The 22257-nt window shown below is 49.2% G+C and overlaps 1 protein-coding gene across 1 annotated transcript in view; it reads right to left on the reverse strand.

Annotated features, from left to right (window-relative positions):
* Nucleotides 1-21280, reverse strand: part of CREB3L2 (cAMP responsive element binding protein 3 like 2) — a 114786-nt gene extending 93506 nt beyond the window's left edge. The window contains exon 1 of the mRNA XM_036247491.1: nucleotides 20809-21280. Within this exon, the coding sequence (XP_036103384.1) occupies nucleotides 20809-20910 (102 nt within the window). The 5' untranslated portion in view covers nucleotides 20911-21280. The remainder of the gene's footprint in view (nucleotides 1-20808) is intronic.
* Nucleotides 21281-22257: the final 977 nt, after the last annotated feature.

The following is a 22257-nucleotide window of genomic DNA, read 5'->3' on the forward strand; positions in this document are numbered from 1 at the left end:
ATCGAACCAGGACCTCTTGGTGCATGGGCTGATGCTCAACTACTGAGCCACATCGGCTGGGGGGCGGGGAGGCAACTTTTAAATGTGTTTTTTTGTGTGTTTTTTTTTTATTGTTTAGAGAAAGATAGGAACATCGATGCCTCCTGCATACCCCTTACTGGGGATCGAGCCAGCAACCTGGGCATGTGCCCTGACAGGAAATTGAACCTGGACCCTCTCAGTCTGTGGAATGACGCTCAATCTACTGAGCCCCACTGACCAGTCTGGAGGCAACTTTTCAAAGAGGGTTAGCCCAGCTGGTGTGGCTCAGTGGTTGAGCATCAACCCATGCACTAAGAGGTCACCGGTTCAATTCCAGGTCAGGGCACATGCCCAGGTTGTGGGCTCGATCCCCAGTGGGGGGCGTGCAGGAGGCAGACAATCAATGTTCCCTTTCATCAATGTTTCTATCTCTGTCTTCCTTCCTCTCTCTCTAAAAATCAATCAATCAATAAATTTAAAAAAAAAAAAGCAAAAGATTTACACAAAAATCTGTATTTCTTGCTTCTTTTAAAGCCAGATCATCTGCCAACACAGGATCCACACCCTGTCTGGTAAGTCTGTTGGAGCTGAGTGGCTGCTGCTTCCTCTCAACAGGTCCTGAGCTCTCCCAGGCTCCCCAGTGCCCCCGACTCCCTAGGTTTACCTGCCTCACTCCTGAGCTCGTCGCTGTGAAGAGAGATGGCCCGGGAAGGCGGTCATGGTCGGCCAGGATGCCACATGAAGATTAGTAGAGCGGTTCACAGTTTTCAAATAATGGTGAGTAGGGACAGAGCGCAGGACACTGGTCAGCAGTGACACTGGGGGCAGGAAGCTGCATGACCCAGTCCACGATATTCCCAGCGGAGATGAGGAAAGAGAATGAAGCCCTTTCGAGTTAGGCAGCAGGGGTGAGCGGGTGCAGGCAGGGGGTGGTTCCCCACTCAGTGTGTGACCCCTCGAGTCCCAGCCATTGCAGCGCTGGGCACAGAGAGCTGCTCAAGGACCGTCAGTGGACAGAGACACGCAGGACCACCTCGGCGACACGTGTGCCCATTGCACCAGGCGCCCGGGAGGGCCAGAAGACACAGGAGTGGCAAACAAGGCCAAAGTCGCTGACAGCATCTCAGAGGTCGTGAGAACTCAGAGGTTCCGCGACACAACTCTGGAAACACAATATGAGTAGCCACTGATGCTGCTCTAGAAAAAAGAAAATGCAAAATTGTTGTATTTTAAGTGCAAAATCCGAGCAATTGGCAGTGTCTGCCGGGAGTGTCCTACTGGGAGAGGAAGCAGGGCCCAGCGCTAGCTCAGAAGGGAAAGGGGTTTGTTCAGCACGAGGTGTCTGCTGCAGGTAATTTCCCTACGTCCACCCCCAGGGTCAGGACAGGGCAAACCCTGCTAGGCTGACTAGGCAAAGCACCACGAGGTCATGCCAGCAGGCTGAGCTATGCCAAGGCACAGGTTGTAAACAGTGCCACTGCGTACAGACAGGACTGTTGCCCAGATCCTGGCATCCCTGGCACCGAAACATGCTGGGATTTCTGAGCGGACAGGTCGTAGAGGGATTAGTCCCGAATGGGAGGGAGCAGGGAGCCTACTTGGATGTGGAACTGACCCACAAGAAGGGTTCACGGGCTAAGTGAGATTCCTGGGCTCCATCTAGCTTGACCTGGCATCGGTACTTAGTGAGATGCGACAGGGTTGGGTCCGATTGGCCTCACAGGCCGGGTATCAGGAGGACACCTAGCCAGTGCTCCTCAAACTTCACCATGCAGGGGAATCCGCGGGGCAGCTGTTGAACTTCAGATCATCACTCAGATGGTCTGAAGGGAGCAGAGCCTGAGATTCTGCATCAGGGACAAGCTCCCAGGTGATGCTGATACTGCCGGTCCTTGGACCACAGTTTGAGTAGCAAAGGTCTAAGCCAGTGGTTTTCAACCTTGTTTTCATTTTAAAATCACTAGGGAAGCTTTCAAAAATTCCTACTGCCCAGCCTTCATCCCAGAACCAATTAGATCAGAACCTCTTGGGCTGGGACTCGGGCAGCAGTATTTCTCATGCTCCCAGGTCATTGTAATGTGCAGCCAAGATTGAGAACCATTGTTTGAGGCATTGGGGATGGTCACAGCAGGTGCCTCGGAGTTCCAGGGGTTCATCTGGCCCAAAGCAACTCGAGGGTGGGGTCAGCCAAGGAGGTAACTGGATGCCCAGTTAAGAAGGTCCCAGACTAATGGGCCACATCCCTAAGTCAGGACGAACACAACTGGACAAAGGGGGCGGGAAGGGTTGCTGGTGCCCAGGGCTCACCCCAAGCGTCACAGACACCTGTAAACAGCAACCTTAGATCCAGATTTTCCCAACCAGTGGACCATGCTCAGGTAGACTCCAGAACGGGTAAAACAATGGGGTAGAAGTCCTCAGTATTTCATGTTTGCCCAATGTGAATAGTCCTCGATCCCCAGCTACTCCCTACGTTTGGAAAGTAAATTCTGCCGTTTCCAATCTTCCAAAGACCCTTACCAATGCACACTACTCATGTGACATCCTCCAGGGTGCCATCATCACCTGGGGACCACCAGTCCTTGCAACGAGTTAGGAGAAGCTAAGAACAGACTCCAAACCCTGCATTCCGGGCTTCACACTGAGGACCAGGTGGTAGAAAGACGAAAGATCAGGGCAAGTGCTTCACCCTAACCCCGGGTGTTCTGAGTGAACATGTGGCCAGAGCCCTCCTTTCATGGTCGGAAAAGACAGCTTCCACTTTTCTCTACTTTGAGCAAGAATCTTGAGAATGCTGTGAAATGTCTTTAATAAGCAAGACTCTTTTTTTTGGCTTATGATGCAAACGACTCATTTTTCATGCATTCTCCAAAAAGAGGGGTCTGTTCCACCCCAAACAAAGACAAAGGGTTAGGTTTAAGGGACAACCAGTGCCGCATCCAACCAGTGAAGCGCCCCCTTCCTTTTGGAGGCGGTAAGATCACTTGTCAGGGTCTAACTAGTGCCCAGTGGCAGGAGGGAGCCGGGCTTCTCTGGAATGCTCTGGGCAGGACAGCAGCCCGGTGGGGGTTCTCGTCCATGACCTGATCCCGCTCAGCCTCCGCTTTTAAAGTACAATCTCCAGGGCACTAGCTCTTAACATTTTGGGGGCCATGAGTACCTCTGGGGAGTGTAAAGACAGTGCCCAGGAGCTCTGCGTGGCAATGTCCTAGAGAGCATTTCAGGAGCCTCCCGGAGCCACGAGTCCATGGACCCAGCTGAAGAGCCACCACGCTTCAGGGTTCCAGCCTCCCAGGTCTCCTGCGGCACAAAGCACACTGCCCTGGTCGCCACGTGCCCCGTGAGAGCCTCAGGAAACTCGTGAACACCCACTGATACGGACTGAATGGTGTCACCCGAAAATTCAGATGTAAACACCCTAATCCCGGACATGATGGCATTTAAATATGACACCTTTGGGAGGTAATTAGGGTTAGATGAGGTCATGAGGGTTGGGCCCTCGTGATGGGATTAGTGCCCTGAATGGAAGAGGAAGAGAGACCAGAGCTTGCTTATGCTCGCTCGCTCGCTCTATCTCTCTCTCTCTCTCTCTCACTCGCTCTATCTCTCTCTCCCCCTTCCCCTTGCTCTCTCTTTCTCCCCCTCTCTCCCCACCATGTGCGCTCACAGCAAGAAGAAAGCCAGGAAAAGAGCTCTCAGCAGAACAGAATTTGTCCCACCTTGATCTTTCACTTCTCAGCCTCCAGACTGTGAGGAATAGAAGTCTGTTATCTACCCTCTCAAGGACGGGGAGGTCCCGGTTTGATTCCCGAACTGCAGGCTCAATCCCCAGTAGGGGGCATGCCGGAGGAAGCCAATAGATGTTTCAATCTCTCCCTTCCTCTCTCTCTAAAAGAACAATAAACACATTTTTTTAAATGAAAGTTTGTACTCTAGGCCACCCAATCTGATATTTTTCGAGAGCAGTCCATGAAGACTAAGACACCCTGATACCGTCGATGCCAAACAGCTCAGTCTGGCCTCTGAGACTCTGGTCCCCTCAGTTTTGCCTCTTCGACCACATGGCAAGGAGGGAGGCGAGGGCAGAAGTAAAAAGCCGCAGCTACAGGCAGTCCTAGGACACGTGGGGAAAGGGGTTGGAAGGACAAGTTCAAAGGGAAAGCTTGTCCGGAGCTAGTGGTCTTCCAGACACGTTCCAGCACCCCCAGCTCGCCCAGCACCCCGCTGCCGGATCGAGGAGCCCATCCGCACGGTCGGTTCGAGCCTGCTCGGCTAAAGAAAACACACAGGCTTCAGGGCAGTGTTATTAAATGGCTCCAACCAGGCAGGGCTGCTTTCTCTCAACCCAGTACTTTGAAACATCATCGCTCTCCACTAAATAATAGACCTTCACAAATGCCTGCTCGGAGCCAATTCCTCCGAGGCTGGCTCAGGGGTCTGCCCCGGACTCTCTGACTGTTAGCAGGCGGCTGGGCTTTGTCTCCCACATGCGTGTCCTGGGGCCCCGCGAGGCCGGCTCTGCAAGGGCAGGGCTGTCTCCCTCCTTTTGTGACCATTCCAGGAGGCCGGATTCCAGGTTCCGAGCTCAGAGGCGGCCCAGTAATTATTGTTGGCCGGCTGCTTTTCCTGAGAAAGCATAATCAGACCCTTTGATTCCCATACACACAGCGCCTGTGTCCCTGCCACTCTCCTCTCCGATGAAAGGGACTTTTTTATAGGCCACTCACATTCCAGGCACAGGGGATGAGCAGCCCGGCCCGGGAGTGCCGAAAAGTGCAACTGGGGTTTTGGCACACTGTGCACAAGTAAAAGGAAATAAATCGTCCCCTGTTGGTGCCAGGAAAAGGGTTGTGCTTGGCCATCTCAAAGGTCCCCACCTAACTTATGATCCTCTAAGGTTGGAAAAATGTTACTTTGTAATGTGGCAGACACTGCTGCTTGGCCACCCGATCTGTTCCATCCTGTCCTCCCTCCTCGATCTCAGACATGCCAATCTTGTTCCGGGTAGCAAGGTATCCAGCTTAAACACCTGCCTTCCTGGCCTCTCTTGTGGTGGGGGGCGACCAGTGAAACTAAGGGGAGTTCTGCTAGGGGCCTCAGAGGAAGCCGTGGCTTTTCTAATATAGGTACCAGCCCCCTCTGCTTTGTTCTCCCACTTTCTCTGTACCAGGGAGTCTGATGTTCTGCTGGAGGTGAAGCAGTCATTTTGCAGTCATGAGGCAATGCCCATGAGGACAAGGATCTACCTGCTAACGATGGCAGAATAAAAAGGTGGGACAATCCTGGGCCCTATGGGCACTATTTAACCATGACACCAGCCTTTGGAGGCCCAGCTCAGGACTTCGTGGTTCATAAGATAAGGAGATCCTCACATGTGTCCATCACTATATTTTGAAGTCGGGTGACATATACACTTGCAATCTTAAAACTCTTATTCTTGATTTTGTTTTGTTTTTTTCCCTAAAAGCATATTTTGGCCCGGCCGGTGTGGCTCAGTGGTTGAATGTCGACCCATGCACCAAAAGGTCACCAGTTGATTCTCAATCAGGGCACATGCCCAGGTTGTGGGCCAAATCCCCAGTGGGGGGCATGCAGGAGGCAGCCAATCGATGTTCTCTTTCATCAATGTTTCTATCTCTCCCTCTCCCTTCCTCTCTCTCTAAAATCAATAAAGAAAAAAAAAATTAAAAGCATATTTGGCTCAGGTAATAGTTTCTCAAAAGGGTAATGAGGAAAAAAAACAAATCTACCCAAGATATTTTTATTTTGGTTGGCAAATACCATAGAACAAGCTTCATGAAAAGTCGTCTGCACTTCATGAAAAACCAGTCTCCCAGGTCCCCAGCTGTTCCGCAGCCATGTAGCTCCATAGAGAAGGACCAGCAAGCAACACATTCAACCTTGTTAGCCTCTACGGCTAAGGGCTTCCCACTTTGGCATTCAGTCCCATTATCAGCAATGATTTTGGTTTTGGTCCCTGTCTAAAATAAAAACACCAACTTCTGGAGGGGATGGAGGTTTGGGCACAGGTTTCTAACAGCGCTGAACCCCTACTGGACCTGCCAAAATAACAACAAGGTGTTATGGAAGGGGGGCCAGGCTCATGCCAGCATCTCCTTGGCACTTCTGTAGATAGAATGCTGGCTGGTCCACATGGAAGGAGCAGCGGAGACCAACTTAGAGCCCTGCTTCCCAACGAAGCAGACTCAGGGGCGGGCTGTCTCACTGACTCTACTGACATCAACTACTTCGGAAGGTCAGAAGCAGAATGTCGTTCAGGCCGTGGGTCAGAAGGAGAGCATGTCGTGGGTCATACGCCTTTTGCTGCAGTTTATCAAGAGCACTCCAAGCTGCTCTGCTTGAAGGCCCAGGGGATGGGCAGTGCCAGGGCAGACAGAGTGAGCCCTTCACACGTCCCCCGATGCTGTGGGTAGGGCCCCAGTGGGCTGGCCAGGCCACACTGACGGTTCCTTCCCACTCGCCTTGTGTTAATGGATTCCTATCACCGCAGCCCCGAACACTCTTCATATTAGAACAGCACTGTATATGATCTCAATGCCCAGTCACATATGGTCATTTCAGGGGATGGCAGGGTCAGGGAATGGGCTGCCCCTTCTTGCCTTCCCTCCTGTGACTTGAAGAATGTGAACACCTGGCATCAATTCCCCACCCCCACCCCCACCCCCAGGGCCTCAAAACCTACAAAGAACATCGGTTCTGCAGAAGCAGGTGCCTGAAACATCACAGTGTGATTCCGGTCATGCAAATCAATACCCGGCCTTGAACCTAAAAAGATTCAGGTAGGAACTAAGAAAACTTTCAGGTTTTTTTGTTTTTTTTCTGGTCATAGTTAGGCCACATTCACGTGGTCAAAGGTACAAACTTCCAGTTATAAGATAAATCAGTCCTGGGGATGAAACGTACAACATGAAGATTAAAAGGTTAACAACTCCGTGTTGCCAATTCGGAAGTTTCTAAGACAGTACATCTTAAAAATTCTCATTGTAAGACTGTGACTATGTGAGGTGGTGGATATTCACTAAGCTTATCGTGGCGATCATTTTGCTATATACACAAAGACTGCATTACTCTGTTATCCACCTGTGTTATGTTAATTATATCTCAATAAACCTGGAGAAAATGAATTAGTTAATTAATTAAGCAATTAAGTCACATCGAAGAGGCTTTATTCTATCACTAACTTTTGTCTTGAAGTTTAGAATTCAGCAAGGGTTTTCTTCCTACGCTTCCCTGAAATTCCTGGAGTAGAAAAATGGAGGACAGTGGCCTAATGCCTCCTAAGTAGTGGCCAGGGACCAGGCATGGAGGCAGACACTATAGTTGCATCATGTCATCATCCTCTAACAGCCTCATGAAATAATCTCAGAAAGGCACCCAGAGCAGGGAGTGCTAGACCCACACTGTGAACCCAGAGTCATTCATTCATCGCTCATTCATCAGCTGTTTTATTGGATACCTATTGTGTGCTTGGCACTGGACTGGTGGCTTCCCGGAGGAGCGTGTCCATGGAGCGCTCCCAGGGGAGGCTGGAGCTGCCGGAGCCCCTGGGCCGTGACCAGCCTCGTCCATTACCTGGCGGCACCAGGCAGACATCATCATTTTCTAAGAGCGCCGTGTCGACAGAGCTGGGAAAAGCTGAACAAATAACCTGTCGGTGGTAACGAGGGCTGTGAAGTTCGTGCTGACTGCAAAGTGCCTGCCGTTCCCCCGGACCCTCTCCCCAGGCGCGTGAGCCGCGGGCGGACCACGGCACGTTCAGATCCCAGCCAGAGACGGGAGAGGCCGAGATCAGACAGCTAAAACCTCATCGCGCTCAATGCACTCCACCAACCCACCTCTCCGCTGGGCCGGGCTTGATTTCAGCCTCCTCCTGGAAGTCTGCATTTAATTCAAAAGCAAACACTAGTTTCAACCCACCTCGTGTTTCTAATGTGTAAACACAGCTGAAAAACCAAATGCTTTTCTCGCTGCTATTTTTCTGCCTTTCTCGTCAGACTTGAAAATGCACAGACTGCAGGGGTCACCGGGTATCTTCGGTCGGAACACAATGTCCTGGAGCCCGAGGCTGGCAGGTTTGTCTCCCTCTGGGTTTGGTCGTGGTTCCTTGGGGCCCCTCAGCCTGCAGCCCAAGACTTTCCAGCTGCTCCCAAATGTAGGTCATGGCTGAAGGAGAGCCCTGGACAGAAAACTGGCAGATCCGGAGCAGAACCAGAAAAACAACTCCTGGCACTGCCTCAGAAATACCATCTCAGGGCAGGAAGTTAAAAGTCCCAGCTACAGAGATCGGCTTTGGGTTCCTTGTCCAAAACATAGAGTGTTTCCCCCACTCAGTCCCACCCCTTTGCAGAGGACAGTGTCCAGCGCCTGAGCCGCTTGTAAATGGAAAGGGGGCGGGGAGGTTATAACAGATCTCAACTTTTTAATGGTGTTCTACTGAAATCTATAGGTCTGCTTGTTTTAAGTAAGTTTCTCTTAAAATGAAACAAAAGTCCTACACACACACACACACACACACACACACGCACACACGTACGTTTAAGGCTCTCGGAGGCCACTTTGGCTTCTTGTTGGACTACAAAAGGAAACTTGTCTGTGACTAATTTAAAAAAGCAAAGTTAAAATCAAAAGCTGCCACAGGCAACCCCAGCTTATAAACCCACCATCCAGAAGTCTGTAACAGCGGCAGGCGGACGGCGGGGTAGTTTGTGGGTGGTGGGGAGAGACCAGGGGCGCTCGGTGCCGCTGTGAACCCCACGCTGTTGCAAAAAACGAAGTCTGTTTTTGTTACGTTTGTGACAGAGGTGCTTCAACCTCACAAGACACTGTGATACTGAAATAACGTGATGAAAAGTCATCTGATTCCCAGGCAGCCAAGAGATCCCCAAACCAACACTGCAGCTGAGCGGGTGAAGGCTTCCTCCCTGGGAATCGGGAGCAGCAGTCTCCTCCTTACTCTCCAGCCCCCTCTTTCTCAGACGCTCAGGTCAGTGCTGGCTGGGGAGCTCCTCTTCCCATGACCCTCACCTCCCTGGGGGAGAGCAACCCTGAGATAAAAGCAACGTCCCAGAGACAGGGCAGCAGAGAGCAAAGGTAGACGCCAGCCCCAGCGCGCAGGGGCCACGGGGGTCCGGTCAGAGTCCCCTTTGAAGGTCCTGCTTGGAGCTGCACATTTTCTTTGAAGCTGCACCGTTTGTTTGAATGTCCCCTCCACTGGAAAGCCCTCAGACTCCGTCTTCTTACAAAACCGTTTGTCCTCACCTGCCCCCGTTAGTACGTCTTACAAAAACAGGGCCCTGCGGGTTTTTTTCCCGTTTTCCTGCCCTTTGAAGATTGTGGACGTCTCTGTGATCAAACTCATCTTTGGCGACCAGTGGGTCCCCCTGACACTGTCTCAGTGGGAGGAGTCAGAGAAATAGAGAGGAAAAGGCTCAAACCTTTGTCACTTATAAATCCCAGCACTCTTTCACAGGTTTGAGTCGAGAGACAATGTTTCTGCAGACCCCAGGGCCTGGGAACCATGATGACACGCACAGAGGGACATATGCACGAAGTCCTCCCCGCCAATGACGAGGACATCAGAGATGGATGGACTCGGGCTGGAGAGAAGGGTGAAGAAAGGACCCTCGCAGAACTGCTCGGGAACCAGGGATGGTTTCAGGACAGGTTTCGGTCTTGCGCCAGAGAACAGTGAAAGAAAGAGGCCACACACACGTCTCAGTGCCTGCCCCTCTGCAGCTTCTACTCTCGCCTGGAGCAAGGTCTCCACTGCCTTGGCAGTGCCGCAGGGCGTGCCCACAGGCACAGACCACGGGAGGCCTCTGTGGCCGGGAGGCAGGTACTGCGCCGAATGAGCTCGCAGTGTCCGAGGTCAGCCGGAGAACACACGCCTGGATCTGGGCCACCCTGCAACTCTTCCCGATGTTGGAGCCGGTGATGGGACTGTCCTGGATTTTGTCCACGTGTCCCTGCCTTCTGAGTTCCATCTGCACACTCCTCTCCCCCTAAGCCCTCAAGGGTGCCCCAGGGCTCCATCCTCAGCCTCTGTGTCACACTCCTCACTCCAGCCTGATTTCCCTCTTATATGAGATATTAGCTTCCCTCATCCTCTGCTAGACTTGCAACACCCAAATCTACATCGCCAGTCCAGGCTTTTCTCCAGAACTCCAGGCCCAAATTTCCGAATGCCTTTTAGGTACTTGAATGTTCCATGAACATCAGAATCGCCATGTCCAAAAGTAAGCTCGTTATCTTCCCCACCAAAGGCATTCCTCCTCCAAATAGTCCCTTCCTAGGTCAATGGCAGCACCATCAGCTCGGGTGCCAAGTCAGAAAACAGGGAGCCTCCCATCTCCCTCTATCATCGCCCTGGGTCACTAAGTCTCCAAGTCTGGCTCTTAACCCTTACTTGCATTCATGTGCCCCTCCCCGCCTGGTTCAGGCCTTCATGCTACCTTGTTCTACTTCAGAGATGAAACAGCCAGCAGATTACTTTGCTGCCACTGATTCTGCCCTCCAGTCCATCCTTCATAACCACTAGGGTTTCCTTTCTAAACCACATTTCTTCTCCTGTCCCTCTCTCCTTAAAAGCCTTCCACCCCACTGCCCACAAAAGAATGTCCAGATGGTTAACAAAGCATGCAAACCTTTTATGATCTTGTCCTATCTTCCAACAGTCCCCACAGAGCACCCTACTCTCTAACTACATAAAACGACTTGGGATTTCCAGACTTGACCAAGATGTTGTATACATTCCTACTCCGTATCCGCTGTTCCTCCTTCCTAAAGAACTCCTATCTATACTTCAGGACCCATTGTGATGTGTTCCCCAACTCTTCATCTCCTCCAGAATTGTTACTCCATTCTCTGTGCTCCAGAAATACTTGGACTATATCTCTAATGCAAAATGTGTGCCAGGTATTTAATGGTTGTTGACATATCCGGCTTAATGACTTGTTTACATATCTTTCTTCCCACTCTGCTGGGAGAGCCTCAAGGTCTTGGCCATGTACAGGTTTAGAAAGCAGTTCATTATGTTTCTCGAATTGGAGGGAAGACCAGCTGTGGGAGATGCTTCCCCAGGATGCACAGACAGGAAGCGAGAAGGAGCGAGTTCAAGGGTGACCCTTTAAAACGCTGCGATTGATCAACATGGATTTAAATGTCTGCTTAACACAATTGGCCAGCGAGAAGCCTTCATCACAAAGCCTTATTTCCTCCAAGTTCTCTAAAAACATTGCCCTATCAGTTTGAATCCTGCAGGCTCTTTCTCAGCCAAAAGGAATTTCCCTTTAAACAAAAACTATTCAGACATTTCCAAGATATGAAATGTTCAAAACCAGGATTTTCCACTCAGACAACTAGGAAACTGTGGACTTTTTTTTCCCCCAGACTCCTCTTATTTGCCAAGAAGTCTGAAGAGGGATTTTTTTTTTTTTTTCCTGATGTTAAAAATATGTTTCCTACCTCTGTGCCTCTCTGTTTTTCCATTCTTTATTTTGTCTGGGTTTTACCGAGGCAAGGTTTTAAGTCAGAAAACAGAAGCTACAAAAGGCAAAACTACACCTGCCAATTGAGCTGCGCCAAAGAAACCGGCCATCAGCTGGATCTGCTTGGTTTCAACCGCCCATTTTTTAAAAAAAAAAAAAGATGAGAGACTTTCCGGGATAAGAGCGTACACTCAGCAAGGAACGGTGAAGTGACAAAGGACCTTTGGGACTGTGTAGTACAAATGCTACAATTCACAGATGGGGACACTGAGACGCGAAGTAACTTGTGCTGTAATGAGCTCCCACATCAAAATGCTTGATGCTCCAATTCAGAAAAACCCTCTTCCGGAGCCACTAACAAGAAGCAGGCATAGAAATCTGGGTAGCTCAGTGTAACTCATCTCAATTCTTTAAAAAATTGGAAGTAATGTCAGTGAAGTTTAGATCAATAAAATTACTCCGGAATAGGGCGATTCAGCATGAGGTGACCGTAACTGAGCTCAACAGCGGTTAACACGCCAGAGGAATACGTGGTACATGATGTAAGAAGTGATGTCTGACTTTTGCATTGACCTTCGCAGTCCCAGAGAAAAATCAGACATACCCCTGGGGAACAGCACAGTGGGTTCCCCAGCCAAAGAGTAAGCACAAGCGCAGACCAAACATGGCCCGAATCTGATGGGTGACACTGACTCCAGAAACAGCTGCGTCCAGTAATGACCCGAGCGCGTCTCACAGGGTTACACTGCAGGAGAGCTGAGTCACTCAACATTCCCTGAGATAACTGGGGTGCGTTGATAAGGGGGGTCAAAGTGTACCACAGCTCATCTTAGTCTGAGTAACACATCATGAAGTGTCAAGGGTTACCCAGCCAGAGCTGCTGTGCGGCTAATGAGGGCCCAGAAGAATCTTGGGTCATACTCCAAAGATCTGCCACTGTCCGGCAATTGAAAATAACAGATATAAAGATCTGAGAACCACCTGTATTGAAGCTGAGAGAGGCGCCTAGGGGAGCGTACAGAGAGAACAGAAGGCCAAGTACCAAGTGCTCACATTTTAACAGGTTGATTAGGAAGCCAGAGAAGGAGGAAACACTAAGCCCACCAGAGTGTCATCGAAGCCAGTAAGAACGAGTGACAAGATGACCTGGTGGTCAACATCACCAAATACTTCTATGAGGCCTACAGGTGAGGATAGGGCAAGTCTGGATTCAGCAGTTAGGGAGAAGCTGGAGCACCTTCAGCTGCAGTAGGAACAGAAGACACAGGAGGCAGGCATATAAGAAAGTGAGCAGCCCAGCCAGTGTGGCTCAGTGCACTGAGTGGCGTCCCATAAACTGAGAGGTCCCGGTTCGATTCCTGGTCAGGGCACATGCCCAGGCTGTGAGCTCGATCCCCAGTAGGGAGCGTGCAGGAGGCAGCTGGTCAATGTATCTCTCACATTGATGTTTCTCTCTCTCCCTTCCTCCCTCTAAAAAAAAAACAGTAAAAACATATTTTTTTAAAAAGAAAAGAAAGCGAGGAGATGAAGGCTCTAGCTATTGACCACGTGTTTGAGCAAAGCTGCCAGTAAACAAGAGAGAAGAAATGAGCAAGCAGCATCTGGCAAACATGTGTTCAAGGCAGAGTCCTGTGTTTACAGCAGAAGGTAGAAGCTGGGAGGAGAGGAAATGCAGATACATGAGAGAATAATTATAGGCCCCTGTGCTTCCTGAATGACGTCAGACTCCTGAGGTCCCAGAGAGAAGACACTTGACCTAGGGGAGAGGGTAGAAAGGTGTGTCTACTAGGGGTCAGGTAGTGACATGTGAAGAAACTGAGACCCTTGCCCTGGCCAGTATGGCTCAGCAGTTAGAGCGTCAGCCCACGTACCAGAGCATCCCGGGTTCGGTTCCCACTAAGGGCATGTACCTCGGTTGCAGTTTGTCCCTGGCCCCGTGGGGTTGTGTGGGTGGCAGCCACTCGATGTGTCTCTCTCACATCGATGTTTCTCTCTCTCTTCCTCCCTCTCTCCTTCCCGCTCTATCTGAAGATAAATTCAAAAATATCCTTGGGTAAGGATAAAATAATAAAATAAAATAATAAAAATTAAAAACTTTAAAAACAAAAACAAAAACTGAGACCCTTTCCACAGTGCTGCCTTCAACTCTAGCGGAAACTCAGAACAGTACACAAGCCCCCCACCCACATCTTGTTCTCACGACTAAACAAGGAAAGATGAATTACCCAAGTCACTTGATACTAGAACTTCAGATCTGCAGAAGCATTCTCCAGAATGTCAGAGTTTAAAAACTCTATTAATAAGAGGCCGCTGAGCTTATCCATTCTCCAAGACTGCCTGACTCTACCTCAAGGGCACCAGGCAGTTACGATGTGTCCGGGAGCGTCCCGTGCGTGGTTAAACATTGTGGGAATACAGAAAAGACTAAGTCATGCCTCCTAGAGGAGCTTGCGTGCCAACTGAGCAAACGTCTTTACTGCTCTGGGCTTCAGATTCTCCATAGAGAGAATGGGTCATCCCCGCCTATGTACCTCATGGATAACCTAGACAGTTCCCCTCAGGGAAAACTTGAGGTCACTTGGAACTTCATTTGAAAAAGGCCAAGAGCACGTGGTGAGCAGGGAGATGGAGGAATAGGCTCAAGGTTGACAAAAATACAGTGGGTCTCATCATTTCCTTTTTTTTTCCTTTATTGATTTTAGAAGGAGAGAGAGATAGAAACATCAATGAGAGAAAACATCGATCGGCCGCCTCCTGCACGCACCCCCACTGGGGATCTGGCCTACAAGCCAGGCCTGTGTCCTGACCCGGAATCAAACCGGTGACCTTCTGGTGCATGGGCCGATGCTCAACCACTAAGCCACACCGGCCAGGCTTATCATTTCCTTTGAATTCTAACTCTGCAGAGGCAGGGAATGTGGACGCGACTCCCTCATTCATAAAATCATTTACAGACACCCTTGGCCCCACCAATCGCCCAGCAAGGCCTAGGGCCATCTTCCCGAGATAGTAGGCAGACAGCTCAGAGCCAGGCTGCAAATAGGCACACCCTTATCAATATTTGAAGAGCCATATGCAACTGGAAAAACAGTTTCTTTGAAAAATGACACTCAGCTTTCCAGCTGCTGCTGTGAGCTTGTGTGAACCTCGAACAGTACAAGTCATTTGTGTCCTGCATGGTGAGCACGATGACAGGCTCAGCGAGTTACCTGCAGCTCTGATGTTTGACAACGATGCAGAGTTCAAACAGCACAGTTAATTCTAGATTTCCTAGTTAGTGAGTCAGGACACGGCAGCACTCCCTCCGGGATAACCTTCGTGTGCATTTCAGAGACTACTGCCCTCTCTACAGTCTCCCTTCACTGGGCACTATTAGCTCAGCTAATAAAGTTCTTAAGAGCTTTGCAAGTGGCAAAGCATTTGGTTTAATCTTTTACTCCCAAGGCTAATTGTGGATTTTAAAATATTTTCTACTTACTAATCCATCTTTATGATAAAAACAGTCATTGCTTAAAGAAACACATCCTTTAGTTAAAAAAGAAAAACAAAAGCCAGCTGGTGTGGCTCAGTGGTTGAGCGTTGACCCATGCACCAAGAGGTCACTGGTTCGATTCCTGGTCAGGGCACATACCAGGTTGTAGGCCCGATCCCCAGTGGGGGGCATGCAGGAGGCGGCTAATCGATGTTCTCTCTCATCGATGTTTCTATCTCTCTCTCCCTCTCCCTTCCTTTCTCTGTAAAATCAATAAAGAAAAAAAACAAAACCTGCCGACTCAGACTATTTTACTAACAGTCGTTACAAATGATCACACTGATTGAGCCTCCACCCCCCCTCCCATGTGACTAATCTAAGTCAATGGTGTAAATTCCTTCCCAGCCACTGATTTAGAAATGGTCATGTGATCCAATCCTTGCCAATAAAGCTCAAAAAGAAGTCAGCTGGTGGGCTTCTGACGTTTCTTCCGTCCTAAGAACACGAGGAAGATTCCACCTCTCTTCCTCTGGATATGATTGTCATTTTGAACTGAACACCTGTAACTCATATGGGTGTGAGTTGCCTTCAGGTTGCCCCAACTTAAAGATGAAATCTGCATACAGATGGATGGAATCTGGGGTTACGATGACACCGAGGAGTTGCTGAATCAGCCAAACAAGTAGCTACACTTCTAGGCCTCTTGCAACAGGACACAATAATTTGCTCATTATATAAGCAATCTGAATCCGTTTTCAGTTACCTGCAGCTACAAGCACTGTGACTTAATTCAATCGTTCCCCTAGATGCAACGCCGCGCTTCTCCTGCAAGAACAACTCCACATCAGCGCTGCACAGAACAGCATCACTCAGGGATCTTTCCAGAAAGAAGGCAAGTGCCATGCTCTCGTCTTTCAGGGCTGGGCCCAAGCCCACCTTCCCCCACCTCGTGTTAACACCATGAGAACAATGTCAGAGACGATAATAAGTCCAAGATTTTTACCAAGCCAATAAACAGCCTTTAGGTCACAGATGCATAAGCAACACGAGCAAGGCAGCCAAGACATGGAATAGTATAGCGGTAGTGAGGGCTCCCCCACGACTCCCCAAATATCCCTCCCCTATTGCCCAACTAGTGCCTTAAACTTCATTTGGAAATTCATCTTTTGGACCTCAAGGGATCCTTGTTAAATAGTGTAAGCTTATCAAATCTTTTCCTGAGAGCAAAATTTAAGAGGGAAAGTTAGAAAGAGAACATTATTACAGTGAGCATTTGGGGTCCGAGAAACAAGGGGAAAAAAAGGGATAAAGGTGGGACGAGGGGAAGACAAATTATACTCCCCAGTTTTGCCTCCTACTGGAAATCATTACCTTGATTCAGTTTGTGGAGGTCAGGTAACCAGCATAATGATATTCTCAGGCCACAGGGACCAGGTTCCCCCCAGAACCTGGCCTAGGGCCAGCAACAGGAGACAACAATCCACAGGCTGCAGGGTCCCACCGGAGTCTCGTTGGTCTCTGGGCCAATCGGCAGGAAGGGGAAACCACCAGCCTGGGAGATCAGCCACCCGCACCCCGGCAGTCAGTGAGAGCCCTGGCCGCCGGATGGCCTTCACATGTGGACGCCAGGCGGGTTGGGCATCCCTCACCTCCCCACCCATCGCTGTCTGGGCTCGGCCATCTCCTTTAACATCCAATTGGATGCATAACTCAAGTAGCATAACCACTAAACCGTTTTACCAAAAAAAAATGGATTTATAGGAATTTTGCACTTCAAACAAGCAGAATTGTCGTTATCTTTGCAAAGACTTGGTAGGTCCTATTGTATACTTTTTTTAAAAGATAAAATCATTGCAATGATTGACAAAATTCCTGTTTTCCAGCTCGCTAAACTGAGATATAAGAAAGTTACCAAAAATAAAATAAAATGTTAAGAGTTACCAAGATCACGAAGTTTATCCTACACGAACCCACTGTTAATCCTCCGCCCTAAGGACCCCTTCCCACCGAGTTCCTGCTTCCCTGGCCTTCTCCCCGCACTGGAGTGGTGCTGAATGTCAAGAGCAGACCAGAGTCCCCTCTGCCCTCAAGGAAACGCAGGCTAAAATTACCTCTAGTCCAGTTTTATGTTGTGCCTTCAAAAAATTGTCATTTTTCGTTTTCTAAATACAACAGTACAAAGGGACAGAGAGTACATAACTTCTACCTCCTGCCGTCTGGTCCCCATGTCACTTTCATAAAAGAACTGATTTAAAATCATATTTCATCATCTATGGAGGAACTATTTTTTTATTTCAAGGGGAAGCCCAGAGCCCTAAAAACTCAGGATCTAACTAGCAAGTCTATATTCACTCTACTCCAAGCTTCATTATTTTGTGGACTTGGTGCCTTTGTCCTACCGGACCAAAAAGTTTTCTTCATAACTAAACAAATGAGAAAGGCATTGCTCCTGGTGGTTCACAGAAGGCCCCTGAGGGACCTTAAAATCCCAGCCTCAGGCAACTTAAACCTCCTGTTTTTACAATCAGGTCGGTGACAGGTTTGCTAAAACAGGGCATTAGCAATCATGCATGTGGTAACTAAATCCCTATTTAGAGCAAATGCAGTGGTCACACTAGGAAGGCTTGGTGACTGGCATCACCACCTCAGTTAACCATTAGCTGCCTTCGGGCTGAGCGGGTCCTGACTGCCCAGACTCATCTCCTCCAATCCTCTGACCCTGTTCTCTCTGTTAAACTCTGGGTCCATCATTCACACAGAACGGTGAGCAAGAACTTGGGCTTTGAAGGTAGGCCAACTTCAACTGAAATTCTGGTTCCGTCGATAACTAGCTATGGGACCTTCCACCGTGTCACTTGAGCTCAGTAAGCCTCCGTTTTCTTAATTGCAAAATGAGAATAATAAAAATGACTCTTTTCATTGGGTTTTTAAGAAGGTTCCATTTTTGAAAAGCACTGAGTGCAATGCCTTTCAGCAGGATCAGCTACATGGTCTGTGGGACCCAGTGCAAAAGGGAAAGTTGTTCAGAAACTCAAGGATTGCAAGACAGTGACGGTGGAACGTCACACCAAGGCGGGGCCCAGTGGGGCTGCGCGGGTGGCAGGCTCTGGAAGCCGGCCCTCCCTTCCAGACAACAAGCACTCAGTAGATGGTAGCCGCTGTCACATCTGTCCACTTTCCTAACTTCCATCGGAGCCTTACCCTCCCTGCAGGCTCTCCCATCCTTCATAACACCCAATCCACTCAACCTAGAAGTTTTACTGGGTCATTCCAAACACAGGCACTGTGTCTCAGAAGATACCAGCACCTACAAGGAAAACAATTGACCCAAACTGGTCATGTCAGACACATTCCCACCTTGGGACCTTTGCTCTGGTTTTCCATCCTGCTGAACTCACATTTTCCCCTCCTTCAAGCCTTTGTTATTCAGAGCCCCTTGTCTCTAAGGCTTCTTCTGATTACTGAATTCCAGATCATATTTTGCCCTTCCTCCATCTCCCTCGCTTTGTTCTACTTGTACTTTTTCCATAGTACTTATTTTGTCTAACATACCATTTCACTTGCTTATTATGTTTGTCACTTGTTTGTCACACACACACACACACACACACACACACACACACACTGGAATGTAAGCTTCTCAAGGTCAGAAACTGCTGCCTGCTTTTATTCACTGATATATTGCAACTGTTTAGAACAGCGTTTGGCACATAGAAGATATCCAATAAAAGAACATTTGTTCATTAAAAGAACAAATAACCTTTGAATGAATGAATGCACCAGGCCATCCTTTTTCTACCTGGAGGTCAGTCCATTCCACGTTATGGACAAATGGCAGCAATAACCGACTGCAACTGGATACCCAACAGAGCTAAAGAAACAGATGGAGAAGTTATCTATTTGCAAATCTCTGCCAAACTCCCCTTAGTTTAGAAGGAATATAATCCAGTCGTCTGGGCTACTAAATCCAATCGCTCTTTCAACACGAATTCATATACACAGTTTGTTGGCAATGACTTCAGGCAATCGTGAGTGGCATTTTATACGAGTGAGCTCCCCAGAAGAGAGATGCGTCCCTAAGCGGTGAACATAAAGTCATTTGAAAAGTAAAATCAGAAGAAAAACAATCACACATCATTGCTTCATTACAATGACATAGAAAAACTGAACCCTTAATGCCGAAAGGAACGCGAGGCCTCTGTCGCCGAAATGGTGCATGAAGATGTTAGAGCCAGTTCAAGCTGTTCTGCCTGGAGTGAATGTCACAGTCAGAGGTTGCATCTCAAACCCTGGCCTGTGATCTCACAAATGCAAGTGAGGTCCAAGAAAGGAATTGTGGACGCCTCTGTGTAAGTCATCCCCCTAGCTCAACAACAACCCCATAGCTGTGACATTACAGCTGCTGGGTGAGACATTTTTCAGTGTGTTTAAGAACAAAAGAGAAGAGCAGCACTCTGCAAATGGTGAAAATGCAGCCGGTATCAGGAGAAACATCTGGAGCATCCAATTATCAGAAGATCTTGAGAGCCAACGTGCTCTCAGTTCTGTACTGACGACAGGAAGCACATCTGGGCCCCCAATCCAAATGTGGCCCACGCGGTCTCCTCGGGACAGGCTCAGTGAGCAGAGCCTGGCAGATCACACTACACATCTGGCTTGTGCCCCAGCATGAACTACCATTCCCTCTCAGCCCTGCACTCTGCATTTTTTAAGCAAGCCATTCTCAGCCACCACAAATGCTATGGTGGGAATCACAGAAAGGCCCTCACCCCTTTTCCCAAAATAACGTCAGACAGAGGCAAAGGCCAAAGAGGTGGAGCCCGCAGGCCATTTTGCAAAAGTTTCAAATATCCTGGCACTGACCCCATTAAAAGAATCATTAAGGGGAAACAACCAAGCCTCTCATTTTGTCATTAGTATTGTTCTCTCTCTCTCAATTACGAACTTCTCCGTTTATAAAAAAGAAACAAAGTTCTCACAAAAAGTCATTAATCAGTGCTGCCTGCGGGAAACAAAGTTTCATTTTGCAAATTTAACAGCAAAAAATTAAAATTGAAAATTTCCAAAGAAATGTCTGCTCTGCGACAGCTTAATCCCCAAAAGGGTCTCTGAGGCATAAGGCTGAAGGAGGAACTGGTGAGCTGTCCCACCTTCTCCAAGGACTTTCTGAAGTATGCCACTGCCTCAGACTTTCCACACTCCTCTGCTGATCTTTCCTCTGAAGAGGGAGGAAGCAGAGTTCTTGGCTGTACAGTTAAAGGAGCCAAATAAAGCAACCTTCCTCCTAATGCGAAGAGGCCTTTCCAACACACACACACACACACACACACACACACACACACACACACACACGGGTGTGCTTATTGGCATATTATTAAGTAAAAGAAAAGAGAGAGAGAGAATATGACAGCGAAGAAAAGAAAATGTTACTTTATTTTGTCTAGATTTTTAAAACAATCCCACAAAAATCTAACTGAAACAGAGGCATATTATTCTCAAAACCCCTTACCCTTCTCCCGTTTTACAAGACTGATGGCAATGGGAAATGATATTACAGATGTGGGAGAGCCGCGGGGTGGGGGGAGTATACACTGCTAAAGTAACACCGTGTCATCACTATTCCTGAAAGTTTAAAAGGGCCAGCTGCCCACCTCGATCTATTCCGACAGAACCACCACGCCTCTCCCCAGATCTCTTCATTCTGGGCATGCATCTCCCCCAGCACTTCCATCCCAGCGCCCCGACCCAGCTGTTGCTGATGACAACACGGCCCTTGCAGGTCGCCCCTCCCCGCCCGCCGAGTCTCACCGTGTGATACATGAGAGCCTCGGTGTCCCCGGGCTCTGACAGCTCGCTCAGCTTGCGGTCCCACTGCAGGACGCTCTGCTCCCCGCTCTCCAGCACCTCCATGGTGGTCCGGGCGCGCGGGGCCGAGGATGCGGAGCGCTAGCGGGGAGCGGGCTGAGCCGCCTGGGAGAGCGCGATCCGGCTCCGCGCGCGTGAGTGTGTGTGTGTGTGCGTGTAGCTTATGCACGGAGGAAGGAAAACGTTCTTTCCCCCGCCGGAGAGAACTGCCAGGGGCTCCAGTCCGGTGTCCTCGGAGATCTCAAACCCCCGGGGAGACAGGCTGTCGAGGGATCGGGTCGAAGGCTGGAGGGGTTAAAGCAGGGTGTGCATCCAAAATGAAGGTAGGAGAACAGCTCTCATCCTAAGAAAATCCCTGCTCAGTAAGCCCACTTTCCACTACTGCTCCAAACACAAACTTTGAGACTCCCCAGAGCTCCTCAGCTGGGCTCCGGACCCACCTACGATTCCAGGACCCACCTACGACTCCACCTCCCTCCAGAGCAGTGACCAATCGGATACTCGCCTCGCCCGCTTTACCCAATCAGAAGTCTTTTTCTCCGACCGTCCCGCCCCCGAAGGCAGGGGCCGCGGGAAGTCTAGGCCTAGGCTTTGGAATGTGGGCAGGCAGTGCCTTTGACGTCATTGGGTAACTCCTCCAGTCGGATCACAGGCAGCGGCCTCGGTCTGCAGCAGCGGACCAATGGGTGCTTGAGTCCGGGAGTGATGGCCTGGTGTCGGGGCCAATGAAAATCGGGTTCCTAAGGAGGGACAGCCAATCGAATAACGACAAGAATACATTTTATAAAAGAGGGAGGGTGAGCCCAGGCTCCTCGCGGAGACTCCACAGAAGTTATCGTGGGCATCTAGGGGAAAAGGGAGTTGTTGTGCGGACAGATTTATATTTTGTCCTAACTTATTTCAAGTACATTAGCTCATTTGAGTCAGGGTTTTTAAAAAATGAATTACGTATTATACACAAATATAAAAATTCCCCGTTACGCATGAATTCGTATTAGCACCATTCCAGCAAGTTGTCATTGCTGGTTCTTCACATTTTGGGCCCTTTTTGTTATGCATTTGCTGCTGACATGTTTTTCACGGGATTCACTTCATATATTTTCTCTTTCGTTCACTCAACGACACTGTTGACAAGAGGCAAAGGCTTGCTTTCCCAGGTCCTAGAGCAGTGAGCTAAAGACCTCTCCTTCATAGTTTTTTTGTTGTGTTTTTTCTTTACAATTCTTTTCTTTATTGGTTTTAGAGAGAGAGGAAAGGAGAGACATAGGGGCATAGATGAGAGAGAGAACATCGACTGGCCGCCTTCTGCATGTCCCCCATTGGGGATCGGACCCACAACCTGGGCATGTGCCCTGACGGGGGCTCAAACCGGCGACCTCTTGCTGCCTGGGT

The sequence above is a fragment of the Molossus molossus genome, unplaced genomic scaffold (genome assembly GCF_014108415.1).
Source record: "Molossus molossus isolate mMolMol1 unplaced genomic scaffold, mMolMol1.p scaffold_m16_p_7, whole genome shotgun sequence".
Classification (NCBI taxonomy): domain Eukaryota; kingdom Metazoa; phylum Chordata; class Mammalia; order Chiroptera; family Molossidae; genus Molossus; species Molossus molossus.